General features: G+C 43.6%; 1 protein-coding gene across 3 annotated transcripts in view; it reads left to right on the top strand.

Moving 5' to 3' along the window:
• RCOR1 (REST corepressor 1) overlaps positions 1–21,948 on the top strand; it is a 143,684-nt gene extending 121,736 nt beyond the window's left edge. Inside the window, exons 8-12 of one of the 3 annotated variants that reach the window (XM_035105605.2) lie at positions 3,467–3,664; positions 7,393–7,470; positions 10,156–10,213; positions 14,120–14,349; positions 16,489–21,948. In XM_035105605.2, coding sequence (XP_034961496.1) covers positions 3,467–3,664; positions 7,393–7,470; positions 10,156–10,213; positions 14,120–14,349; positions 16,489–16,530 — 606 coding nt within the window. In that variant the 3' untranslated portion in view covers positions 16,531–21,948. Of the gene's footprint in view, positions 1–3,451; positions 3,665–7,392; positions 7,471–10,155; positions 10,214–14,119; positions 14,350–16,488 lie in introns of all 3 variants that reach the window. The other 2 variants (XM_035105615.2, XM_035105598.2) reach the window with 2 other exon arrangements.
• The last annotated feature ends 240 nt before the right edge of the window (positions 21,949–22,188 follow it).

Below are 22,188 nucleotides of genomic sequence, written 5' to 3'. Positions count from 1 at the left end.
ACAATGGTGGAGAGAATATATATATATAGCAAAATATAGGTGCTTTATTAGCAAAGCCAGGATCTACACAAGGAGTGTCAGGCCTAATGAGCACAGCAACTCATCTCTGGCAAGTCTTGCCCCATGAAATATAAAATAAAACAAATTGTGTGTGTGTGTGTGTGTTGAGAGTCCCTTGGACTGCAAGAAGATCAAACCTATCCATTCTGAAGGAAATCAGCCCTGAGTGCTCACTGGAAGGACAGATCCTGAAGCTGAGGCTCCAATACTTTGGCCACCTCATGAGAAGAGAAGACTCCCTGGAAAAGACCCTGATGTTGGGAAAGATTGAGGGCACAAGGAGAAGGGGACGACAGAGGACGAGATGGTTGGACAGTGTTCATGAAGCTACGAACATGAGTGACCAAACTGCGGGAGGCAGTGGAAGACAGACGTGTCTGGCGTGCTCTGGTCCATGGGATCACGAAGAGTCGGACACGACTAAACGACTAAACAACAACAACAGCATGTGTGTTTTATATTTCATGGGGACAAGACCTGCCAGAGATGAGTTGCTGTGCTCATTAGGCCTGACACTCCTTGTGTAGATCCTGGTTTTGCTAATAAAGCGTGAACTCCAACTTGCTAGTGTGATTTGCTGGCTCCTGTCGGTGAGGGAAGGAGGGGAAGCAGATCCCCTGACACTACCAGAAGAACTGACTAAGCACTACCTTGGATACAAGCCTTGGATAAATGCATAACGTAACACCCATATAGTAGCAAAGAATTAAACAGTTGTATAAATTACAGTTCATAATACGTACAGTGGTACCTCTGGTTAAGAACTTAATTCGTTCCGGAGGTCTGTTCTTAACCTGAAACTGTTCTTAACCTGAGGTACCCCTTTAGCTAATGGGGCCTCCCACTGCCGCCGCTCGATTTCTGTTCTCATCCTGAAGTAAAGTTCTTAACCCGAGGTAATATTTCTGGGTTAGCGGAGTCTGTAACCTGAAGCGTTTGTAACCTGAAGCGTTTGTAACCCGAGGTACCACTGTAATGAATGCTATCAATGTGATCAATGCATGATAACAGGTAATACATGATACATCCCAAATCGGGCACCCCCAAACTGCGGCCCTCCAGATGTTTTGGCCTACAACTCCCATGATCCCTAGCTAACAGGACCAGTGGTCGGGGAAGATGGGAATTGTAGTCCAAAACATCTGGAGGGCCGAAGTTTGGGGATGCCTGTCCCCAATGAATACATGCTAGGAAATCATGTCAAGTTAATCACAGCTTTGTCCCAGCAATAAATTCCACAACTCAACCCCTGTAAAGTAGTCTCATAACTTGTTATTACCCACTTACCTTGCTTGCAACTGTAAAATATAATGCATATCCTTTTTAAATTGCAAATTTATTAACAAAAGAAAAAATAGAGAGAAAATGCACACAAGGGGGGTGGAGGGGGTAGAACCAAACAACAAGAACCGAACAAAACCCAAATCATCTATTCACATTCACAATAACACTCAGCATCTATGCATCCATCTTAATTTACACATACAGATCAATATATGCCATCCAAATGTCCAAGGGCATTAAGGTCTTCAGATCATTACATAATAGATATTTATTCTTCCAGGCTTAAGTCACTCAGTCACCATAAGGACTTGCAGATTCCATTTTTGTTGTCCTGTTGTTAGTCCCCCATACTACAGGGGAATAATTTAAAAGTACACAAACACCCACAAATATGAAGGATTTTGCCAATATAGGATTAATACAGCGCAAAACAAATATTTTGCTGCACTGGCTCACATTATATGCCTCAATGAGGCATTTCCTGCATTGCACTTCCAGCCTACATCTTAGCTGCTTGACAGCACCTTCTTGTAGAGATGTTATTGAGTCTAGCTTACCTGAAACCCCCAATTTTGCTGAATCTGTCTCAGTTTTAAATCAAAAGAAACATTCTGTCTAGATTCCAAAGCAATCTTCCATTGTTCGGGTCGTATTGTCCATTCTAATTCCCTTTACAGGTAGGTAGCCGTGTTGGTCTGCCGGAGTCTAAACAAAATAAAAAAATCCCTTCCAGTAGCACCTTAGAGACCAACTGTTCCACCCTTCCCTAAATAATGCAAATACAACATCTTCCTGGAAAATACGGGATGCAGTAGCATATCTACATGTTAGTGTTAATGATGCCAGCCTCGTTTTGACAGATGCAATGCAAGCATGGTTAACTTTGTCACCCGTAAGAGCCATGTCAGCCTTCGTGGTGGCTGCAGTAGAGCTATGATAGTGGTTCCTCCCAGGGAGTCAACATTTTCCCCACCATGCTGGGGGCTGGTCTGCTAATCCCAAACAATTTGCAAGGCAAGATTGTCCATACATAAGCTCTCTGCCATAGCCTCTTCCTGCTCACCAAACCCTGTTACCTCTTCAACTTTTGACACCTCCACCTCCCAGTCTTCTCCTTCTGACCACACATTGTCGTCCCACTGCCAGTCCCCTGGCTCTGAGTCTTCTTCCCCGGGGGGTTCTTCTTACCACTCCTCTGCATCCAGCCAGTCTATAACTTCAGGGCATAAAAATACAATATAAAAAACACATAATAAAGTCCAACAATCCTCCCTCCCACAACACATTTAAGGATATCAGATGTTAACCGGCCTTGTGGAAGAGGAATGTTTTTGCCTGGTGCCTAAATGTATGCAGTGAAGGTGCCAGGCGAACTTCCCTGGGGAGAGCATTCCACAAATGGGGAGCCACCCCAGAGAAGACCCGTTTCCGTATCGCCACCCTTCGGACCTCCCATGGAGGAGGCACACAAAGAAAGGGCCTCAGAGGATGGGGTTTGGGTCGGTTCATATGGAGAGAAGCAAATCACGATGTGTGTGAAAATCACAATGTGAGGGAAAACTGCAAAGCCAGCCAATGCCTCCACATAGCTCCATCCTTATTTCAGACGTTGTGGGACGTGGGTGGCACTGTGGTCTAAACCACTGAGCCTCTTGGGCTTGCCGATCAGAAGGTTGGCGGTTTGAATCCCCGCGATGCTGATGCCAACCTAGCAATTCGAAAGCACGCCAAAAATTGCAAGTACATAAATAGGTACCGCTCCGGCGGAAAGGTAAATGGCGTTTCCATGCGCTGCTTCTGGCACAACGCCGGCTCCCTCGGCCTGAAAGCGAGATGAGCGCCGCAACCCCAGAGTCGTCTGCGACTGGACTTAACTGCCAGGGGTCCTTTACCTTTCTTTTTTTATTCCGCGATGGTGGTATATAACAAAGTTGAAAACCAGATATTGCCCAGCCCTAGCAGTACTGTAATGTGGCAGCTTCACTCCTTGCAAGGATCAGCCACCACAATCAGACAAATTACAGGTTTGTAGGCCTCTTAAACAGTTGTATGTATGTGTGGATGTACAGTAGTTTGAAGTGAATTATCCCGGCTTAACGTATGGCAGATTTCTACTTTGCAGGTTCCCCCAGTGGAAACCGTTCCTCAGGTGAAGAAGGAGAAGCACAGTACCCAGGCAGCTAAGAACAGAGCCAAGAGGAAACCTCCCAAGGGAATGTTCCTTTCTCAAGAAGATGTGGAGGCCGTCTCCGCCAACGCCACAGCTGCTACCACCTTGCTGAGGCAACTGGATATGGAATTGGTCTCCATCAAACGACAGGTACGAGTGCTTTTCCCTGCGACAAATCAAGGCTTATTTTTAATCACCCCATACATATTTTAAGAAAGGAGCTGCCTTTTTCGCCTCCCCGGAGGATTCATAGCTCGGACGAGATGTTTTGCATCGGGATGAGACTTGATTAACAAGCTGTCAGCTGAGCAGCATGTTTCAGAATGGAATTATTTCATCTTGGCTTTCTATTTACAGTGCAGCAAGGTACAATGTGCAGTTTGCCAGCTTCCTGTCTCTTCCCCCAAGATGCTACTATAGACTTCTATAAATCACAGCTTCTGTACTCTTCTTATACTCTGGACGGGTTTGTTTTTTTGGTTTGGAGAACATTTTTGTACCAGCCAAAAAAACCCTTTTTTCTTTCTTTTTTGCATACTTGGTGACTTGATTTCCTTCCCAACTTCAACTTTTACTCATATAGCAATCTTCCACACTCTCAAATCCAGGAATACAACTAGGATAGCACTTGTTTTTCCTGCCATACCGTTCCTATACAATAGACATTTCTCTAACCCCCCCCCAAAAAAACCCCACATTATAGCAAGTCTGAACTGTGTGACGAATTTGGCCCGGTTGCTGCCGTTCTGCATATCTTCAAGTTTCCTATGTTAAAACAGCTTTCTTCCAACTCTATGATTCCATGATTTTATGATTGCAACCCCTGGGCAACTCGCTCCCCAAATATGTTTTGCCTTAAAAGGATTGTTTGTTTTTTCAAGTGCCACATATATTCACAACACATATTTAAAGCACTAGGATTCCATTTTGAACAGTCATGGCTTCTTCCCCCAAAGAATTCTGGGAGCTGTAGTTTGTGATGCTGGGGGTTACTAGGTAGATCCCCCTATTTGCCCCCTAGAGCTATAGTTCTCAGAGGGGCTTAACCATCAAGTCCCTCTTCACAGGGAACTCGGGAAACTGTAGCTCTGGGAGAGGAGTAGGGGTCTCCCGGCAGCTGCCAGCACCCTTGACAAATTACAAGGCCCAAGATTCTTTGGGGGAAGACATTGAGTGTATGAAGTAGTACCATATGATACCACTTTATGGTGCGAATGTGGCCCAAGTGTGGGACAGGACTCCTCTAATGGCTGGTGTGAACTGTTTCCAAGGGAGATGTAAGCTCCTCCCAGACATTTCCTAGTATGTACTGATTGGTCCATGGTGCAGAATTCCAATTGCCTTTCTCAATCAGTGCAATAGAAGAGGCTGTGTTTTGATTGGTTGCGCTCATGATTAACTGAGCAGCATTCGTATTTTTTAAAATGGCAGGTTTCTCTCACTTTGTAGATTTTTTCAAAAATGCAGAAGCATGTTTCTTCATATAGAACTTGTAGCTTTGTTCCCTTTTCTCTTGAACCAATTATCAGTTGTCCGATTTGGATGATGTATGCCTGTTGCACCACTCTTAATTACTGATTATAAAAATTTAGGGGCTATACTTTGGCCAAGCATCCAGTTCCAGGATAATAGAAATTAGAGGTCAGAGCATCAAATATTTTATGCCCTTTATGAATATAAACAAAAGCTTCAATCCCATGAGTAAATACACTTGAACCTGTGAGTAAACATGCACAGAATTGCACTGGAAGTTAATGCAACCTTTTTTGTTTGGCCACATTCTACATTTGCTTATACCAATCACTTCATGGCGCTTTGGTTCCGTGCGCAGATAAGTGGGATAAACCCCTCACCCCAAACAAATAGTAATTAAGTAAAGCAAATACTCCCTTTTCCTAATTAATTTTACTACGTTTGTATCTTGCATTACACTTCGGGCTTTTATTTTCCCTGCACTGGCTACAGCTATAAAAGGATTGAAGTAAGAAAAATGAACCCCAGTGCTTAATGGAATCTCCTGAAAAGCCGAACAAAATATTTATAGGCTCCGCGTGGATTACGAATGCCTCACGAAGGACTGGGAAATGAAGGGTGGGAGTTGAAAACTTGGCAGGTGCAGCCTTGCCAACACTGAACCCACCCCAGGGGAGAAATGGCAGCAACTGAAAATTCCCCGCTGACTTCACTTTTGCTGTCTTTGTCCCCTTTGTGCATACAGGTGAAACTCGGAAAATTAGAATATCGTCGAAAAGTGCATTTATTTCAGTAATGCAACTTATTTTTATTATTTTTTCTTTTAATTTTTACAAATGCTTTCTTTTGGAAATTCCACAGTAATAAAACAAATAGTTACAATAATACAAAAATAAGCAAAAATAAACATTGCTATTACATTCCATTTATAATTGACCCGCCTAACGACAAATAATTACAATTACAACAAATAAAGGCTTGACATATCTTGCTTTGCATGTCATGCATCTATCTCATGTATTGGTTTCACCTTTTAAGTTGCATTACTGAAATAAATGCACTTTTCAACGATATTCTAATTTTCCGAGTTTCACCTGTAAATGCCGATGCTTTTGTCCCCCCATCAAGGCCAGGGACCTTTTGTTGGGACTCCCAACTCCCTTCATTCCCTAGCTATTGAACAGGTTGCCTAGAGGGGATGGGAACTAGGAATCCAACAGTACCTAGAGAGCCACAGGTTCCCTACCCCGAATTAAGAGGAGCATGGCAGCCAGCGAACCCGTCATCTCTCTCCACGCCTCTCCTGCTAAGCAAAATGCACAGAGGTGCCATGCCACAGATTTAAGAGCATAAGAACAGCATTGCTGGTAGGTCAGACCTGGGGATTTCACTCTTCTATCATTGCTTCCCAGCAGATGAATTGCTAGATACTTTTGGGGTAGTAGATGGATGGGGAGAAACAAAAGGAGCCATGGGTGTTTCTGTATTATTTCCTTCTGGTATCTGATTCCACGATCTCTTTAATGTTTCCCTACAGTACAGTGGTACCTCTACTTACGAATGTTTCTACTTACGAATGGAGCTCCATCCGCCATCTTGGATGCGGTTTAGATAGGATTTTTTCTACTTGCGAATTTTTTCTCCCAATGCATTCCTATGGGATTCGGCTTACAAAAATTTTTCTACCTACAAATGTGCGTTTGGAACGCATTAAATTCGTAAGTAGAGGTACCACTGTATAGTGAAACTGGCAGTCTCAGTAGGGCTCCAAAGCAGGGCTTCTGTGTTCTATAATCTGATGGTGGTTGTTTTTAGTTTTTAAAACACCGAGCTTTTTTCTCTTGCTGTGTGTTGTTGGGTTTTTTTAAGGGCGGGATAGGTAAGTACGCTCTGCTTTTAAATGTCAGCATTAAACTGTTACGAGCTGCCTCTCAGCGTAAAAGGTCTTTGAGGGCAAACACTCTCTGTAATTCAAAGGCCAGGCGTACTTTCCCAGTTATTTCCTACTGAGACTCGTGGCCCGCAAACCGTCTCCGAGATCCTCTTGACCTGCACATCTGAAACTTAACAGTTCCCTTAGCTTTTGTGTGTGTGCGTAAAGAAGCCCTGGGAAAAAGGGTATTTTCTTTTAGATCTTGTGCAGGCTTGCCTCTTAAATTAGTTAAAAGTTCTCATTTCTTCCCTGGAGTCCTTTGGCTCTGAAGCGAAGCTGCAGTCCTCAAAGCAGCACTGACCAGAAAAAGAAAAAAGAAAAAGGTAGGAAGTTTTAGTTAGAGAAAGGAAAAAGTGTTTCAGAAAATTGCAGATCAGAGCTTGAAGGCAGGGGCTTCTCCACCCCGCCCCATCTGAAGGAAGTGGTGTTTTATTCTGTTATCTCTATTGACAGACGAGGCTTTTCTTTTCAGATTCAGAATATCAAGCAAACAAACAGCGCTCTGAAAGAGAAACTTGAAAGAGGAGTCGAACAATATCGGATGCCAGAGGTAACTTTATGTCCTAATGGAATTTGAACCAAAGGAGCGGTGTGTGTGTTTGTGTGTGTGTGTGTGTGTGTGTGTGTGTGTGTGTGTGTGTGAGAGAGAGAGAGAGAGAGAGAGAGAGAGAGAGAGAGAGAGAGAGAGAGAGAGAGAGAGAGAGAGAGATGGCAGTTGTGCTGAAAGTCTGTTGGTTTCATGTGCGCTGACCGGTGCTAAATTCATATGAGTCCTCATGCAGATTGAAAAACAGGTTTCCTTTCAAATTCACCTCCAGACTTTGGGATGCAAGTCTGCAACAGCAACAGCAACAATGCATACAAAAATTATATATATATTAGAGGGAAGTGCACATAAAAAAATGCATATATAAATGAAGACAACGTGCAAAAACATACGGCGTATGGGGAAATTGCAATATATATATATTCGAGACAGAATGGCATTTAAAAAATAATAATTGTGCCAACAATCTTGCCCGCGTGTGAGAGAGGAATCAGGGTCTTCCTGCATATCATCCCAGATTAGGGTTGAGAAGCTTGCAGCCCATAGGGCTATAACGTGGCCTTCAGTCTAATTTCAGGAGGGTCACAAGGAGGGGAAACATAGTGGGCAGGAATTGCCACACTCATCTTGGCTCTGGTCCTGCCTACACCTGCCCTAACAGGAGAGAATGCAGGGCTTCCACAGAGAAAAAGGGCTCTGCACCTTTTTAGCAGTGCAGGAACAAGCCTTGGGGCTCACACGCTCTCTCTTCTCACCCTTCCTTCCAATGCAGCCGCGCAGAAGAGATTCAGAGCGTCTATGTGCACTTCTGCGTAAACAGAGTTTTGGTCTATGTCTGGGCTCTGAGCACCGCTTGCTGGGAATTGCAGGTGGGCAGAGGGCTGTTGTGCTCATTGTCCCCCTTGCAGGCTTTCCCCCAGGCATCGCTGGTTAGTCATTGTAAGAACTAGATGGCCCACTGGCCTTGACCCAACAGGCTCATCTTACATTCCCATGAACTATGGTTAGCTTAAACCAGGCATCCCCAAAGTTTGGCCCTCCAGATGTTTTGGACTACAATCCCCACCATCCCTGACCACTGGTCCTCTTAGCTAGGGGTCATGGGAGTTGTAGGCCAAAACATCTGGAGGGCCGCAGTTTGGGGATGCCTGGCTTAAACTATGGTTTCTTCAAACACATTGGGAACAAACCATGTCACGATCCTGGCACTCACAGATTGAATACCCCTGTGAGTATAGCCACCTCCCCCTCTAGACTTTCTCATATGAGACAAGAGGAGTTTAGGGAATTTTTTAAAAAAATGTTTTTATACGTTGTTTGCCTTTGTTACTGAATCTGATCCTTCTGCATGGTTTTGTATGCATTGTGGTATTTTATGCATTGTGACTTGCAGTTATTTTGATTCATCATAACTGTAAAGGTAAAGGGACCCCTGACCTTTAGGTCCAGTCGCGGACGACTCTGGGGTTGCGGCGCTCATCTCACTTTACTGGCTGAGGGAGCCTGCGTACAGCTTCCAGGTCATGTGGCCAGCATGACTAAGCTGCTTCTGCCGAACCAGAGCAGCGCACGGAAATGCCGGTTGCCTTCCCGCCCTAGCGGTCCCTATTTATCTACTTGCACTTTGATGTGCTTTCGAACTGCTAGGTTGGCAGGAGCTGGGACCGAGCAATGGGAGCTCGCCCCATCGCGGGGATTCAAACCGCTGACCTTCTGATTGGCAAGCTCTAGGCTCTGTGGTTTAGTCCACAGCGCCACCCATGTCCCGTTCATCATAGTAATTATTTATTGCAAAGTAATAAAGTCAACTCTCAAAACATTAATATTTATTGTTTACTATTATATAACTTTGTTATTACTTTTGTTTGATAGAAGTCGTTCCATTTCAAAGTTCCGTTTTATTATTACTTTCTGTATTGGATCAGATTATTGTAGTGTGTGTGTTCTTTGTTGCACATTTCATTGCTGTAATATACATTGCTGTAATATACACAAAGGTGGTCTACAAATTAAAAGTGAAATGAAAAGTGAGGTCAGGGAGTGGAGCCAGGCTAGCAGGCATAACATTGAGAGCCTGACATTGAAGCTCAGTGAGTCACCATGGACCAGTCACAAGTTCTTGGCCGAACCACTTCACAGGGTTCTTGTGAGGATGAAAGGCAGGGTTGAATCACGTCTGCCATCTTAAGCTTCTTGGTGGAAAGGAGGGCTATAAATAAAAATTTCATAGAAACCTAGTTTTAACATGAAGCTTGGTGCATGGAACTCGGTTGGGGTGGTATTTGAAGAGAACTAGTTGGGCTTGGCCACCATTGCTCAATGGCAGAACATCTACCTTGCATGGAGAAGGTCCCAGGTTCAGTGCCTGCCATCTCCAGGTTGGGCTGGGAGAGATTCCCTGAGCTTAGATCACCTGGCTGCTCACTCCAGCCCCTCCTTCTTTCCTGCTGTCAGCCAGCAGTTAATTCAGATAATGAATTGCTTCTGTCGTTTAACTAAATATATTCTTTCTTTCTTTCTTACCGCTCAGAGGAATAATGGGGACTTTGTTTAACAAATGACTGTTTTCCTCTTGGAGCTCAAGCAATTTGTTCAAATTTTTCATTTGTGTACACTTGTCAGGCTTGGGGTTTGAAAGCAGATCTGTTACCTAAGTAAATGGTTCCTTTTCTTTCTCGTGGCACTTAGGTTACGCTGAAATGCAACGCACGCTGGACCACCGACGAGCAGCTTCTTGCTGTACAAGGTATAGTGCCAGAAACCCATTTCTGTGCATTGGAGGGTGGTTCTCTGTCTCTGGGGTAGTCAGCGTGGAGCCCTTCAGATGTGGGCTGGAGCCCATCAGCCCCAGCCATCAGGATCAAAGATCAGGAAAGATGGGAGTTGTAGTTTGCCATATATAGTGGGCACCCTATTTCTTTGTGATGGAGAACTCCCACATTGATAACAAAGAATTTATCCTGTAGTGGTGCAACTTCTCCAGCATTTTGGGTGTATCAGTGCCAGCTTCCGAGGAAAAATAAAAAAATTCCTTCAGTAGCGCCTTAAAGACCAACTAAGTTTTTATTTTGGTATGAGCTTTCGTGTGCATGCACACTTCTTCAGATACACTTCTTCAGAATTTGTTTATTTTGCTTCGACTCAGACCAACACGGCTACCTACCTGTAACTAGAGCTTCCGAGGTGTTAGGTACCATCTATAAATTAGTTTCAAAGTGAGTTCCCTTCTTTTGGCTGAGATGGGCTTAAAGGGTGGCTTAGACCATTGGGTGGGGTTTATTTCATAACCTGTATCATGCTCCCATTGGTCTTTGATTGCATTGAGGGATTTTGTAGGGTCTTGGAATAGCATTTTGTATATAGCAGTGTCTCACATTGAATGTAACCGACCTGTAGAAAGGACTCTATACATTGAAAACAGAGCCGTTGTATGTACCCTTGTTAACTAAAAACCTTTGTTAATAAAAACATTTTTAAAAAGGAAAAGGAAAACAGAGAGAATTTATCCACTTTCCTACTTAATATTATCAAGAGGCTCTCCTGGTGTCATCATTGCATGTCTTTAGGCTCTAGGCAAAAACTTTCCTCTTTATCCAGGCCTTTGGCCATTAGGTAACCTGTGGCCTGTTAAAGGTGTTGGGGACAGACAGCTATTATGATCATTTTTATTACAGTGGTACCTCTACTTACGAATGTTTCTACTTACGAATGGAGCTCCGTCCGCCATCTTGGATGCGGTTTAGATAGGATTTTTTCTACTTACGAATTTTTAGATAGGGTTGCTTTGACTTACGAATTTTTTCTCCCAATGCATTCCTATGGGATTCGACTTACAAATTTTTTCGACTTGCAAATGTGCGCTCGGAACGCATTAAATTCGTAAGTAGAGGTACCACTGTATTATGCAATCTATTACTGTGCTTTTATGTTCTTCTAATGATGCCCCGTAAAATGTTTGATGTTGTACGCTGGGGTCTTTCGCTAATTATTATTATTATTATTATCATTATTATCATTATTATTATTATTATTACTGCAAACCATCGCGGTAGTTGGGAGGCTGTCTGGTTTGCAATCTACGGCTGAGGTTTCTCCATGATAGCTCAGCTCTGGCTCCCCCTCTGGTAGCGATGCCCAATGCAGTTTCGCAAGTCACAGGTGGAGTTTGCTAGCGAAAAAAGAGGCCTACACATTTGTAGCACTGTACATTATTGTCAGGGGGCCTTCCTACAAGGAGCCCCCCCCCTCTTGCTGACCATCACTTCGCCAAGTGAGAGCAGCAGCAGTGGGTCAGGTGAGGGGAATCAGGAAGTGAGCGGGACGGAGGTGTCAGGGCTCGGCGATGTTGGAGAGCCCTTGCGCCACCAGGACCAAGAGATGGAGGGGAGCAGGCAGCCCCTTCCGGCGCTCGAATTAAGGCGTGCCACCAAACGTAAGGTCGGGAGGAAGCGTTTCGGGGTGCCCAAACTCTTATGCTGGTCCCGTAGCCGGAAACGTCCACTCCCGGATTCTGCGAGTGACTGCGAGGTCATGTTTTCTGCTATCTCTGCACTGTAAATGCTATGCACAATGAAGACAGAGCAGACTTGGGCGTCTTTACTTAAGAGAAGCCGCAACAACACCCTTACAATTATGAACATTTACTCAAAAGACTTTTAGCTAGGAGCTAAATGGCACCTTAAACCTAGGTTATGGGCGCCACAATGGAATGTCCAGGGATGTTTTTAAATAACAAGAATACAAAGCTGAAAATGAATGAACTGCGGCTAAATTATTATGTTCATTTTTCACATGGTCTAGTCCTTCTTCTCCTGCCCACCCTCCTAATATTCCTAAAAGGGTCTCTTCTCCAGTCTTCAGAGAGTAGCTGGAAGTGGGGAGGCAGAAAAAGGTCCTCCTTTCCTTCCACTCTGCAGTTTTAATCTGAAATCTTAGGCGCAGTACTGCGCCCAGAGCTCAGAAACTGCTCGTGCCGATGAAATTCCCCGTCGCAGACTGCGCCTAGAGCAATGGGAGTTTTGAACACTGGATGAAAGTGTTGAGGCCAAGCACACTTCTAAGGGGAAGGATTTCTCATGAAAAACATCCCTGCAGAGAAGGCGCTTTCTTGGATCACAGCGTAACACGTCTCCCACAACAGTGGTAAACAGAGAGGAGAAGTATTTGTTGTGGTGCTTTGGGTCTGTTTACTTCTATTTTCAGTAAAGTTTGACTGATATTTTACAAGTTCTTGGTCCCTAGGGTCACGAAGAGTCGGACACGGCTAAACGACTAAACGACTAAACAACAACAACATTAGCTAGCATAGAAAAGTGAAACAAAAAGGGATTGGAGATAAAACAAAAATCATGCAGCTTGCATAGATCCATTTTTTGTGTGCAGGTTTTTTTAAATAAAAAAATAAGAGTGTGTGCTGGGCTGGCTGCACTTCTTAAATATTTTTATTTATCAAGAGGGCTCAAAAGCCTGGGTGAAAAGTTGCCCCTTAAGTTGTTTGCGGAATTGAAAGCTCAGAGATGCAGATCCAGTCACAGAGAGTTCCATAAGGAGGGTGCTGCTTTACCTTACGATATTGCCAGTATTTGCTATGAAATATTTTTGAAATTGGTTTTCGACAGAGTGTGCTACTATTGAGAAGGCCACCGTCCCTTGGGCGTAGCCCCCTGGCGTGACCATGGGCAAAATCCTCTTCAAAGATAATAGAATCAGAGAGTTGTAGAGTTGGCAGGGGTTCCCCGAGGGTCATCTAGTCCAACCCCCTGCAGTGCAGGAATCCCAACACACAGTCCCCCCACCCACCCACCATACTGGACATGGGTGATATTGGGCCAGTGGAGAGGATGAAATGGGGGTGAATGCATACTGTTCTCAGCACTTTAGAGGATGATGGGAAGGATAGAAACGTAATGTAACATAGGATGCAGTGCCCCAACAATACAAATTCAAGGGTCACATGTCTTAATAATAATAATAATAATAATAATAATAATAATAATAATAAATTATTTCTACCCCGCCCATCCGGCTGGGTTTCCCCAGCCACTCTGGGCGGCTTCCAACAAAGATTAAAAATACATTAAAATGTCACACATTAAAAACTTCCCTAAACAGGGCTGCCTTCAGATGTCTTCTAAATGTCAGGTAGTTGTTTATCTCTCTGACGTCTGATGGGAGGGCTTTCCACAGGGCGGGCGCCACTACCGAGAAGGCCCTCTGCCTGGTTCCCTGTAGCAATACAGTGGTACCTCGGTTTATGAACACAATTGGTTCTGGAAGTCTGTTCATAAACTGAAGCGTTCATAAACTGAAGCGAACTTTCCCATAGAAAGTAATGGAAAGTGGATTAATTCGTTCCAGACGGGTCCGCGGAGTACTCAACTTGAAGCGTACTTAACCTGAAGCATGGGTGTAATTGGTTCTGGAAGTCTGTTCATAAACTGAAGCGTTCATAAACTGAAACGAACTTTCCCATTGAAAGTAATGGAAAGTGAATTAATCCATTCCAGATGGGTCCGCGGCGTTCGTAAACTGAAAATTTATAAACCGAGGTGTTCATAAACTGAGGTTCCACTGTAATAATGATTTATTAAACTTAAAAGGCTTCCATTATTGCGCTGATAATAACCTTAACACCACTTCTCCTTTTCTCTAGCCATCAGGAAATATGGTCGAGATTTTCAGGCAATCTCTGATGTGATTGGAAACAAGTCTGTGGTGCAGGTGAAGAACTTTTTTGTAAATTACCGGCGGCGTTTTAACATAGACGAAGTCCTACAGGAGTGGGAAGCAGAGCATGGCAAAGAAGAGACGAATGGAACTAGTACGCAGAAACCCGTAAAGTCACCAGATAATACCATTAAAGTTTCTGAAGAAGAAGAAGAGGTAGGAGGGCTATAACTTGAGTTCAATCTTGATTTAGTTCCCAAAAAATTTGACGATCAGTTCCTTGGCAGAACGGGCTCCTTTTCGGATGGTGGTTTGCTAACATTATTACTTAGCGGTGTCATTTGGAACCTGGCCAGTCATATATTATCAGCTAACTGCCTGTGGTTTTGACATGTTTGGAGAACGTCAAATATTCACTAGAGCCAAGGATAGCCTCGAAGCCAGCAGAAAGAAGCAAAAGTTTACTCTGCAGCAACTTTTTAACACAGGATGCACAGAGCATGGCAAAAAAAAAAAGAGGTCTTTCTGGGTTCGGCCTGTATCTTATTTATTTATATTTTATTTTGTAGGTTTTTAATCCTACCTTTCTTCCATCACAGAGCTGGCAGAATTAAAGCCTGCTTTCCAACTGCTATTCCGGAAATTGGGTTGCATTTGAAAAGAACAAATGAAAGTGCAAGTAAAATTATCTTGGCCACAAAAAAACTTGGCAGCCTTCGAAGATTGACCTGGGGATATTTAGCATGTCCATGGAAGATCATTGTCTTTCTTGGGTCTGATTTAAATACACTGCCCCATCAAGAACTTCCTTTGTGACTCTCTGTCAAAATTTTGTTGAGTTTTCTGTAAAATCTGTGACAAGAAAGTGGCTGGTGTAGGCCCTTGGGGTAATGTGCCTCGGATGATATTTGTACCCTGCCCATCTGACTGGGTTGCCCCAGCCACTCTTCTCCTTCTCCTTCTCCTTCTCCTTCTCCTTCTCCTTCTCCTTCTCCTTCTCCTTCTCCTTCTCCTTCTCCTTCTCCTTCTCCTTCTCCTTCTCCTCCTCCTCCTCCTCCTCCTCCTCCTCCTCCTTCTCCTTCTCCTTCTCCTTCTCCTTCTCCTTCTCCTCCTCCTTCTCCTCCTCCTCCTCCTCCTCCTCCTCCTCCTCCTCCTCCTCCTCCTCCTTCGCAGCTTACAGATAAAAAGAAGAATCACTAAAAACATAGAAGAAACAATCATTAAGAAACAATTGAACCTTAATAGAATTAAAACTATGTACACACATAGAATCTGTTTAAAACATGCAAATTATTAATGGCAAAAAACAGCGCAGCACCAACCCTATAGTTAAAAGCAGTCAAGATCCCCAAAGCCTGGTTCTTGCTATTGACAGAAACAGTGGAAATCAATTTGTGTATTCTTGACATTGTTCAAATGACGGCAGATCTCATGGCGGCTTGTGTGAGTGAGGTGCCTTCCTCAGTGGGGCAATACCTTTGTTTTTTGGCAATGTGCTTTGCGTTGGGTTTCCCTGAAAGACCCTTTGGGAGTTCCCACTGCAAGCTTGCTTTGTGATAGAAGCAGGGGGAACCAAGACTCATTCTTCTGCCATGGAGCATGCGATTTATTTCCAAGCAAAATTCAAGTTCTGGTTTTGACCTTCCAAGACCCTTGGTGGCCTAGGACCCACACGTCTCAGAGAGTGCATGTCTCCTTATGACTCCCCCTCTCAGTAAGAGGGAGCCTCCATCCTCCATGGAATGTTGATTTCCTGGGAAAGTGTACACAAACACTTTTGTTTCTCTGATGTGTCAGGCCCAATTTCTAAAGCTTCCCTTTCTAATGACTTTGGATGGCGCTCGACTTTTTAATATCGTTTCTCTCGCCCTACCCTGTTTCATTGCTTTGTGAGCTTGATGTGTGTGCGGCTTTTATATTTGTTTTGACGCTATCCTGGAATATCTCGAGTGTTGTGCATGAGACACAATAGGCATTTATAAATCTAGGGCCCAGGGGTTTTTGAGGATGACATTCCTGCCTCATCTCCCTCCCTTCCTTATGTTCTGCTGAAAGCCGTGCCGTTGACAAGAGCGGCAATGCAGTTTGACGTTTCAGCTTTCTGTTTGTTTATGAATATTGACTGAGAAATCCATGAACGATGTCTCGGAGCAGACGGGAACGGCCAGCTCCTTGCTCTCATGTCAGCCGTTTGTGGGTCCCCCCCTCCCTTCATTTTGGTGCCTGCTACCTTTGATTCCTTGGGGGACAGAATACGAGGCTTCGAAATCTGACCTCTGTGTGAGTCGTCCGATTTTAATGTTGTGTCTTCCTTTTCTTTGCCCCCACCCCACCCCTTCTTTTTTTCTCCTCCAGGCAACTTCTGTTTTGGATGTCAGATATACACCTGCATCATGAGAAACTCAGGTAGCCTAGGACAATGTTGATGTTTTGACTACTGTTGGTCATCCATGATATCAGGTATTAGCAAAACCTCAAGACAGCCATCATATCTCCGTGGACAAGCAGCTATTACCAAAAAGAGAGAGAGAGGAAGAGAACAGATCACGAACCAAGGCAAAAAACACTTCTGCTCCTGTGCTACATTTGCCTTAATTTTCTCCTCATCCCTCCATACTGCCTCCATTTGCTCTTCTGCAGTTCCTGGGACAAGCTCTCCACCCTTCAACAACACCCAACTTCAAAGCATTAGCTTCTCCTTGAGCCATCTACGCGCCGGCATGCAAAAACCTCTTACCAGCCAGCTCTCCTCCCCCTCCTGCTCCTCCCCACGCTCAGAGGGTGACCCCTAATACCAGGGGCGTTTCTGAAACTTGCTCCCTAGTAGTATGTGCTTCTGTACGGCCTTGTGTGGTTTCAGCTTACTTTATGATGTAATCATTATTCTTACAGTGACATTTTAAAATCTTTTTTCTTTTTCTTTTTTAAAAAAATTATATACATATATATATGAATGAACTGTCAAATACATGTATCAAGCATGTGCTAGGTTGGCCCGGTGGCTTCTCTGAAGTCAGGGGACATGGCAAGTAGGTAGGATTTCAGGGCTGCAAGCGGTAGACCACCAACCTCCTAGCACATGCAGAAGCTTGTTTTCTGCTCCTTTTTTATTTTTAAAGAAAACCCCGTTCTTAGTTGTGATTTTTATTATTGTCATTATTATTATTGTCATGATGGACCTTCTTACTTAGTGCAAAAGGGAATGTGCAGCCTATAGCCTGCTTGGAATAATCTGTTGGTCGATCGATGTATATGCACCCAAACACCCATGTACTTTCATTATAACCTCCCGGCGAATGCTGACACAGCTGAGTTCCTTTGACTGTCTTAAAGGGTTAGAGCAAAAGCAGCAGCCTTTCCCATTCGCTCCAGGGTTCTTCTGCATCTGTTTGATACTTCTGTCGTCTTAAAGAAGGGACTTCGCGCCCCACCGGAGTGAACGGAGGTTGCACAGTCGCTGCGCTCAGCAAATGGCTTGCTTGGCCACGACATTGCGGTGCAAATTAGGATAGAGAGCTTCGGTCCTTTAAAATGTGTGTTTGAACAGAGGACACACACACACACACACCCTCTCACCTTTCTCCCACCCCAAGAGCTCCTTCAAGCTGCTGTCGCTTAGTTCCTTCCGACACGCAGAGCCCAGCTATGTGGCAAAGGCCGTTATGGCAAGTTCCACACTGGCGTAGCATTTACTAGGAGCTGGGATGGAGCTGGCTTGAGGAACAGAGGCTTGGAGGTTCCTCCTCCTTAGACTTCTGAACTTGGCAGCATGGAAGCGGCGTGGGTACCAAAAGGAGCCCTTCAGCTAAAAGATGTAGGATGTAGCGTTCTTAAATATTTTCATTAGCTGTAATAATGATGCAAAATTAAATAATTTTAATCAGGGGTGTACAGGGGTTAATTTATGGGCGCGTGTTTTTAGTTGACTTCATTGCCACAGTACCCTTAACGTAGAAATCAATTTCAAATAAAGTTGCAACCTCAATATGCACGGCTTTTTGAGATGCTGAGGGCCAAGAGTGGGATTAATTTGCAATTTAATAAACCTACTGCTCGTTAAGACAGAAAAAGAGCTATCTTTAATACTTTTCTTTTACCATGCCCTTTTTTACTGTAGCAACTGCAAATGTACGCGTGTGCCCTTCGCTGGCAGTCACGCTGATTTTAAAATTTGCCTCTGCCTTCTAAAGTTGAGACACACACACACACACACACACACACACCCTACCTACCTACGAACTAACCTGCCGATAAAAGCCGATCAAAGCTTGCTGTCCTAAGACACATTCTGTTTGGTACACCAAAAGCCACTGCAAATATATGGGGGAACAGGTCTAGTAATAACTCCTTGTTTCCTGAGGTAATGTAAACGCCTTATTTTTGGAAGGGTCCGTCCCTTCTGTTTTGATAATTAAAAATATATGCAGTTAAAGCACAACAGGTGGCTTATTCCTTACGACATGCATTAGCCAGTGTAAGCATTTTAACCACTGTGGTGTACTTAGGTGGCACTGAAGCTTTTTTTTAAAAAAATTAATAACAGTAATAATAACTGGGGACTTCTACTATGCACGGAGAAGGCAGAACTGCACTTTATCATAATTTTCAGTGGCTGAAACCACAAGGGAATTGCAATCGGCTGGTAGACAAATTTCAGTGACAATAATAGCCCAACCCAAGCAGGGATGAAGGACTTTGTGGTCCTTCAGATGATGTTGGATCTTAGCTCCCACCATGCCTGACCAATGGCCTTGCTGGCTAGGGCTGATGGGAGCTGTAGTCCTGCCAAATGTGGCAAGCAACAGGTTCCCCGATCCCTAGCTTAGCGGGTCCTGAACAGCCAAGATCAAGACTAATTCTAGCCACTTGGAAGCACCTTTTAAACAAGACTTGCTTCATAGCATCTGCCTGATGATGAAATGTTGGAGAAGCCGAGATATATAACGTTGCTTGTTTTCTTATCCAGGGCTCAAAACAAGAGGGGGAATACATAGATAACACCAAAAATCATATAGAGCTAAAGAAACAATCAAGCTTTTTGAAAAATAACGCCAGCTAGTCTACTGAGGGACAGGGAAATTGAAAAACACTAGCGTGCAAATGACAAAATCTTGGCCTCCTTCCTTTACTCCTAAGTGACACCTCCTTGTGCCTGAGATATCTGATCTAGATTACGATCTCTGGGAACCATTTCTTCCCCTTCTTTAAATCCTCACGTATCCATATTGAATTGATTCTGTTCCCTGCCAGGCAAGGTTGCAAAAAGTAGCTGCTTCCGAGAGACGTGGTGAAGAATAATTGGCCGTGTTTTAACCATGTTCTGCATTAAAGAGGTTGTGGGTTTGGATTACCACCTAGTAATTTATTTATTTTTAAAAAACAACCCTGTCCTGTCCTTTTTAAATAATCCAGCCACAGCACTAGGCAGTGTGCAATTTTTATATTTTTAAAGAAAATCTATGTAAATGTTTTATATTAAATTAGCAGAGGATATAATAGCCAGGTTGGTTTGAACGGTCTGCCTCAAATCCATACTGTCGGAGAGCTGAAAGGTATGATCATGTGATGTATACGTTACTGGACATTTGAGATTGCTGGTTGGGAGAGATTGGAAAGCTCTTCCATGTAGAGAACTTTCATGCCAGAGAGTGTGGCCAGAACTTCTCCCTGACATGTTAAGATTTTGTATCTAGGGAGCATTTATGTCTCTTCTGCAGCTTGTACAGTCTTGACAGTGGACCTGCAGCTTGTACAGTCTTGACAGTGGACCTGTTGATCATGTGGTTTAGCTCAGAGTACAAGCCTGTTTCGCTGCTCCCTTCAGCAAACCTACCAAACAAAAAGATGAGTTTTGGCTTGATCCCTCTCCCAGGAAGAGAAATCATGTCTTCGCCTCTTCACGATTACCTTATTGTAAGCCTGCATACAATAAAATGTGACACTGAATTCCCCTCCCCCTATTGGTTGAATATCGCCTGCAACTGTTCCAGTATGAAATGGGGGAAATATTGTTAACTTTCCTTTCGGTTGTTTTCTTTCTTTCATAGTCTTGTCTCCTATATGGAAAAGCTTAAACCTTTCAGTTCAAGCATTCAACCGAGGCGCCACATTCTGATTTAGAAAGTTCCAGAAAGATTGCTACATTATATGTAATATTTGCTTACATTTTGTTTCCTTAAACTATCAGTATGGATGTTATAATTATATATATTTTGTGGAAGATGGGAAGTTTTTGTTTCCTTCTAAGTATAAGTTATTGTGCAACGACGACATCGCTACAACAAAAAGTGGTACTTTTTTTTTAAAAAAAAAAAAGACTTTTAGTTTTAGAAATCTTAACAAATGTACACACGCGCCATAATTTTACGTTTGTTCTATTTAATTTTTAAGTATAGTTGTGTAACATGCCAGTACATTTCCCCCCATTTCTACCCAACCTGCTCTGCTTATCCATCAGGATACCTTGTTTACTTGAATGTTGTATCCTAACTGGTCTGAAACATAGCGATCGAACTTCTGTAAGGGAAGAAGAGACATTGTATGATGAACTTAACATAGCTTAGGGAAATGTACAATCATATGCTCAGCAGCAGCTACAACTGGCAAAGCAGCCATAAATCCCTTGCACATATTTCAGGGATTTTATTTTATTTATTTTATTTTATTTGCAGATTCCCCCCTTTGAAACGCATCTGTGTGTTGAGGAGGGAGGGAATTGTGGCCCTTGGCCCCGATCCCTGACTTTCATGCAGCTGCTCCCCCACCCCTGTTTTCCAGGGGTTGGCAGAATGTGTGGGAAAGGGCACAGATCTATGGAGTCTTCAGTCTGAGTAGGGACATTGCACAACCAAGCTCTTTGATTGTGTGGATAGAAGCCATCTGTGTATAGACACCCCTTTCATACATTCTGCTGATCACAGATTGAGGGGCAAGAGGACCGGCTGTTTTAACTGCTCTCCCACTCCGTGCAGTCAGTACAGGTGAAACCCTGAAAATTAGAATATCGTCGAAAAGTGCATTTATTTCAGTAATGCAACTTATTATTATTATTTTTACAAATGCTTTCGTTTGGAAATTCCACAGGAATAAAACAAATAGTTACAATAATACAAAAATAAACACTGCTATTACATTTCATTAATTGCATTCCATTTATAATTGACCCGCCTAACGACAAATAATTACAATTACAACAAATAAAGGCTTGACATATCTTGCTTTGCATGTCATGCATCTATCTCATATATTGGTTTCACCTTTTAAGTTGCGTTACTGAAATAAATGCACTTTTCGATGATAGTCTAATTTTCCGAGTTTCACCTGTATATGCATGGAGGGAAGGAGGAGGAGAAGGTCAGGCCCTGCCTTCTAGTCTACTAGTCGGTGGGGTGTGTGTTGTCTGGCAGCCTGCCTTACATACCCCCCAGGAAGTCAGGTGTCTCCTCCACACAGCTCCCAAAAAAGACAGGTTGGACCATAGAACCAATGGTGACCATTCTCTATCCTGGAGGTGGTAATTCTGCCCTCCTGTTCCACAGCCCCAAGTAGTCCACTGCAAAGATGTACCAGGAATTCCAAACGGAATGATCCCTGTTCCAGTGCCAGCCAGCACCGTGTTTGAACACTTGATAGATGTGTTGCTTAGTAGTCCCATGCGTGATGTTTGCATCGGCCTCCTGACAGGGATTGATGTATGGGTTTTTCTTTCTTTCTCAGAAGTTTAATCCCATGTGCAAAGCTTCCCCTTGATGAAATGAAGTAGTTTGTCATGTGGCATTGGTAGGCCAGGGAACGGATGCTGTTTGAGAAGGGGGGGGGAAGGAGAAAATAGAAGGCTTGCTTGAGTTCCAGAATTCTAGTTACAGGTAGGCAGCCGTGTTGGTCTGAGTCGAAGCAAAATAAAATTATTCCTTCAGTAGCATCTTAAAGACCAACTAAGTTTTTATTTTGGTATGAGCTTTCGTGTGCATGCACACTTCTTCAGATACAAGTGTATCTGAAGAAGTGTGCATGCACACGAAAGCTCATACCAAAGGAATTTTTTTATTTTGAGTT

The sequence above is a fragment of the Zootoca vivipara genome, chromosome 1 (assembly GCF_963506605.1).
Source record: "Zootoca vivipara chromosome 1, rZooViv1.1, whole genome shotgun sequence".
Taxonomy (NCBI): domain Eukaryota; kingdom Metazoa; phylum Chordata; class Lepidosauria; order Squamata; family Lacertidae; genus Zootoca; species Zootoca vivipara.
Note: the sequence above shows the minus strand (reverse complement) of the source record. Positions and strands in the feature narration are given on the sequence as shown.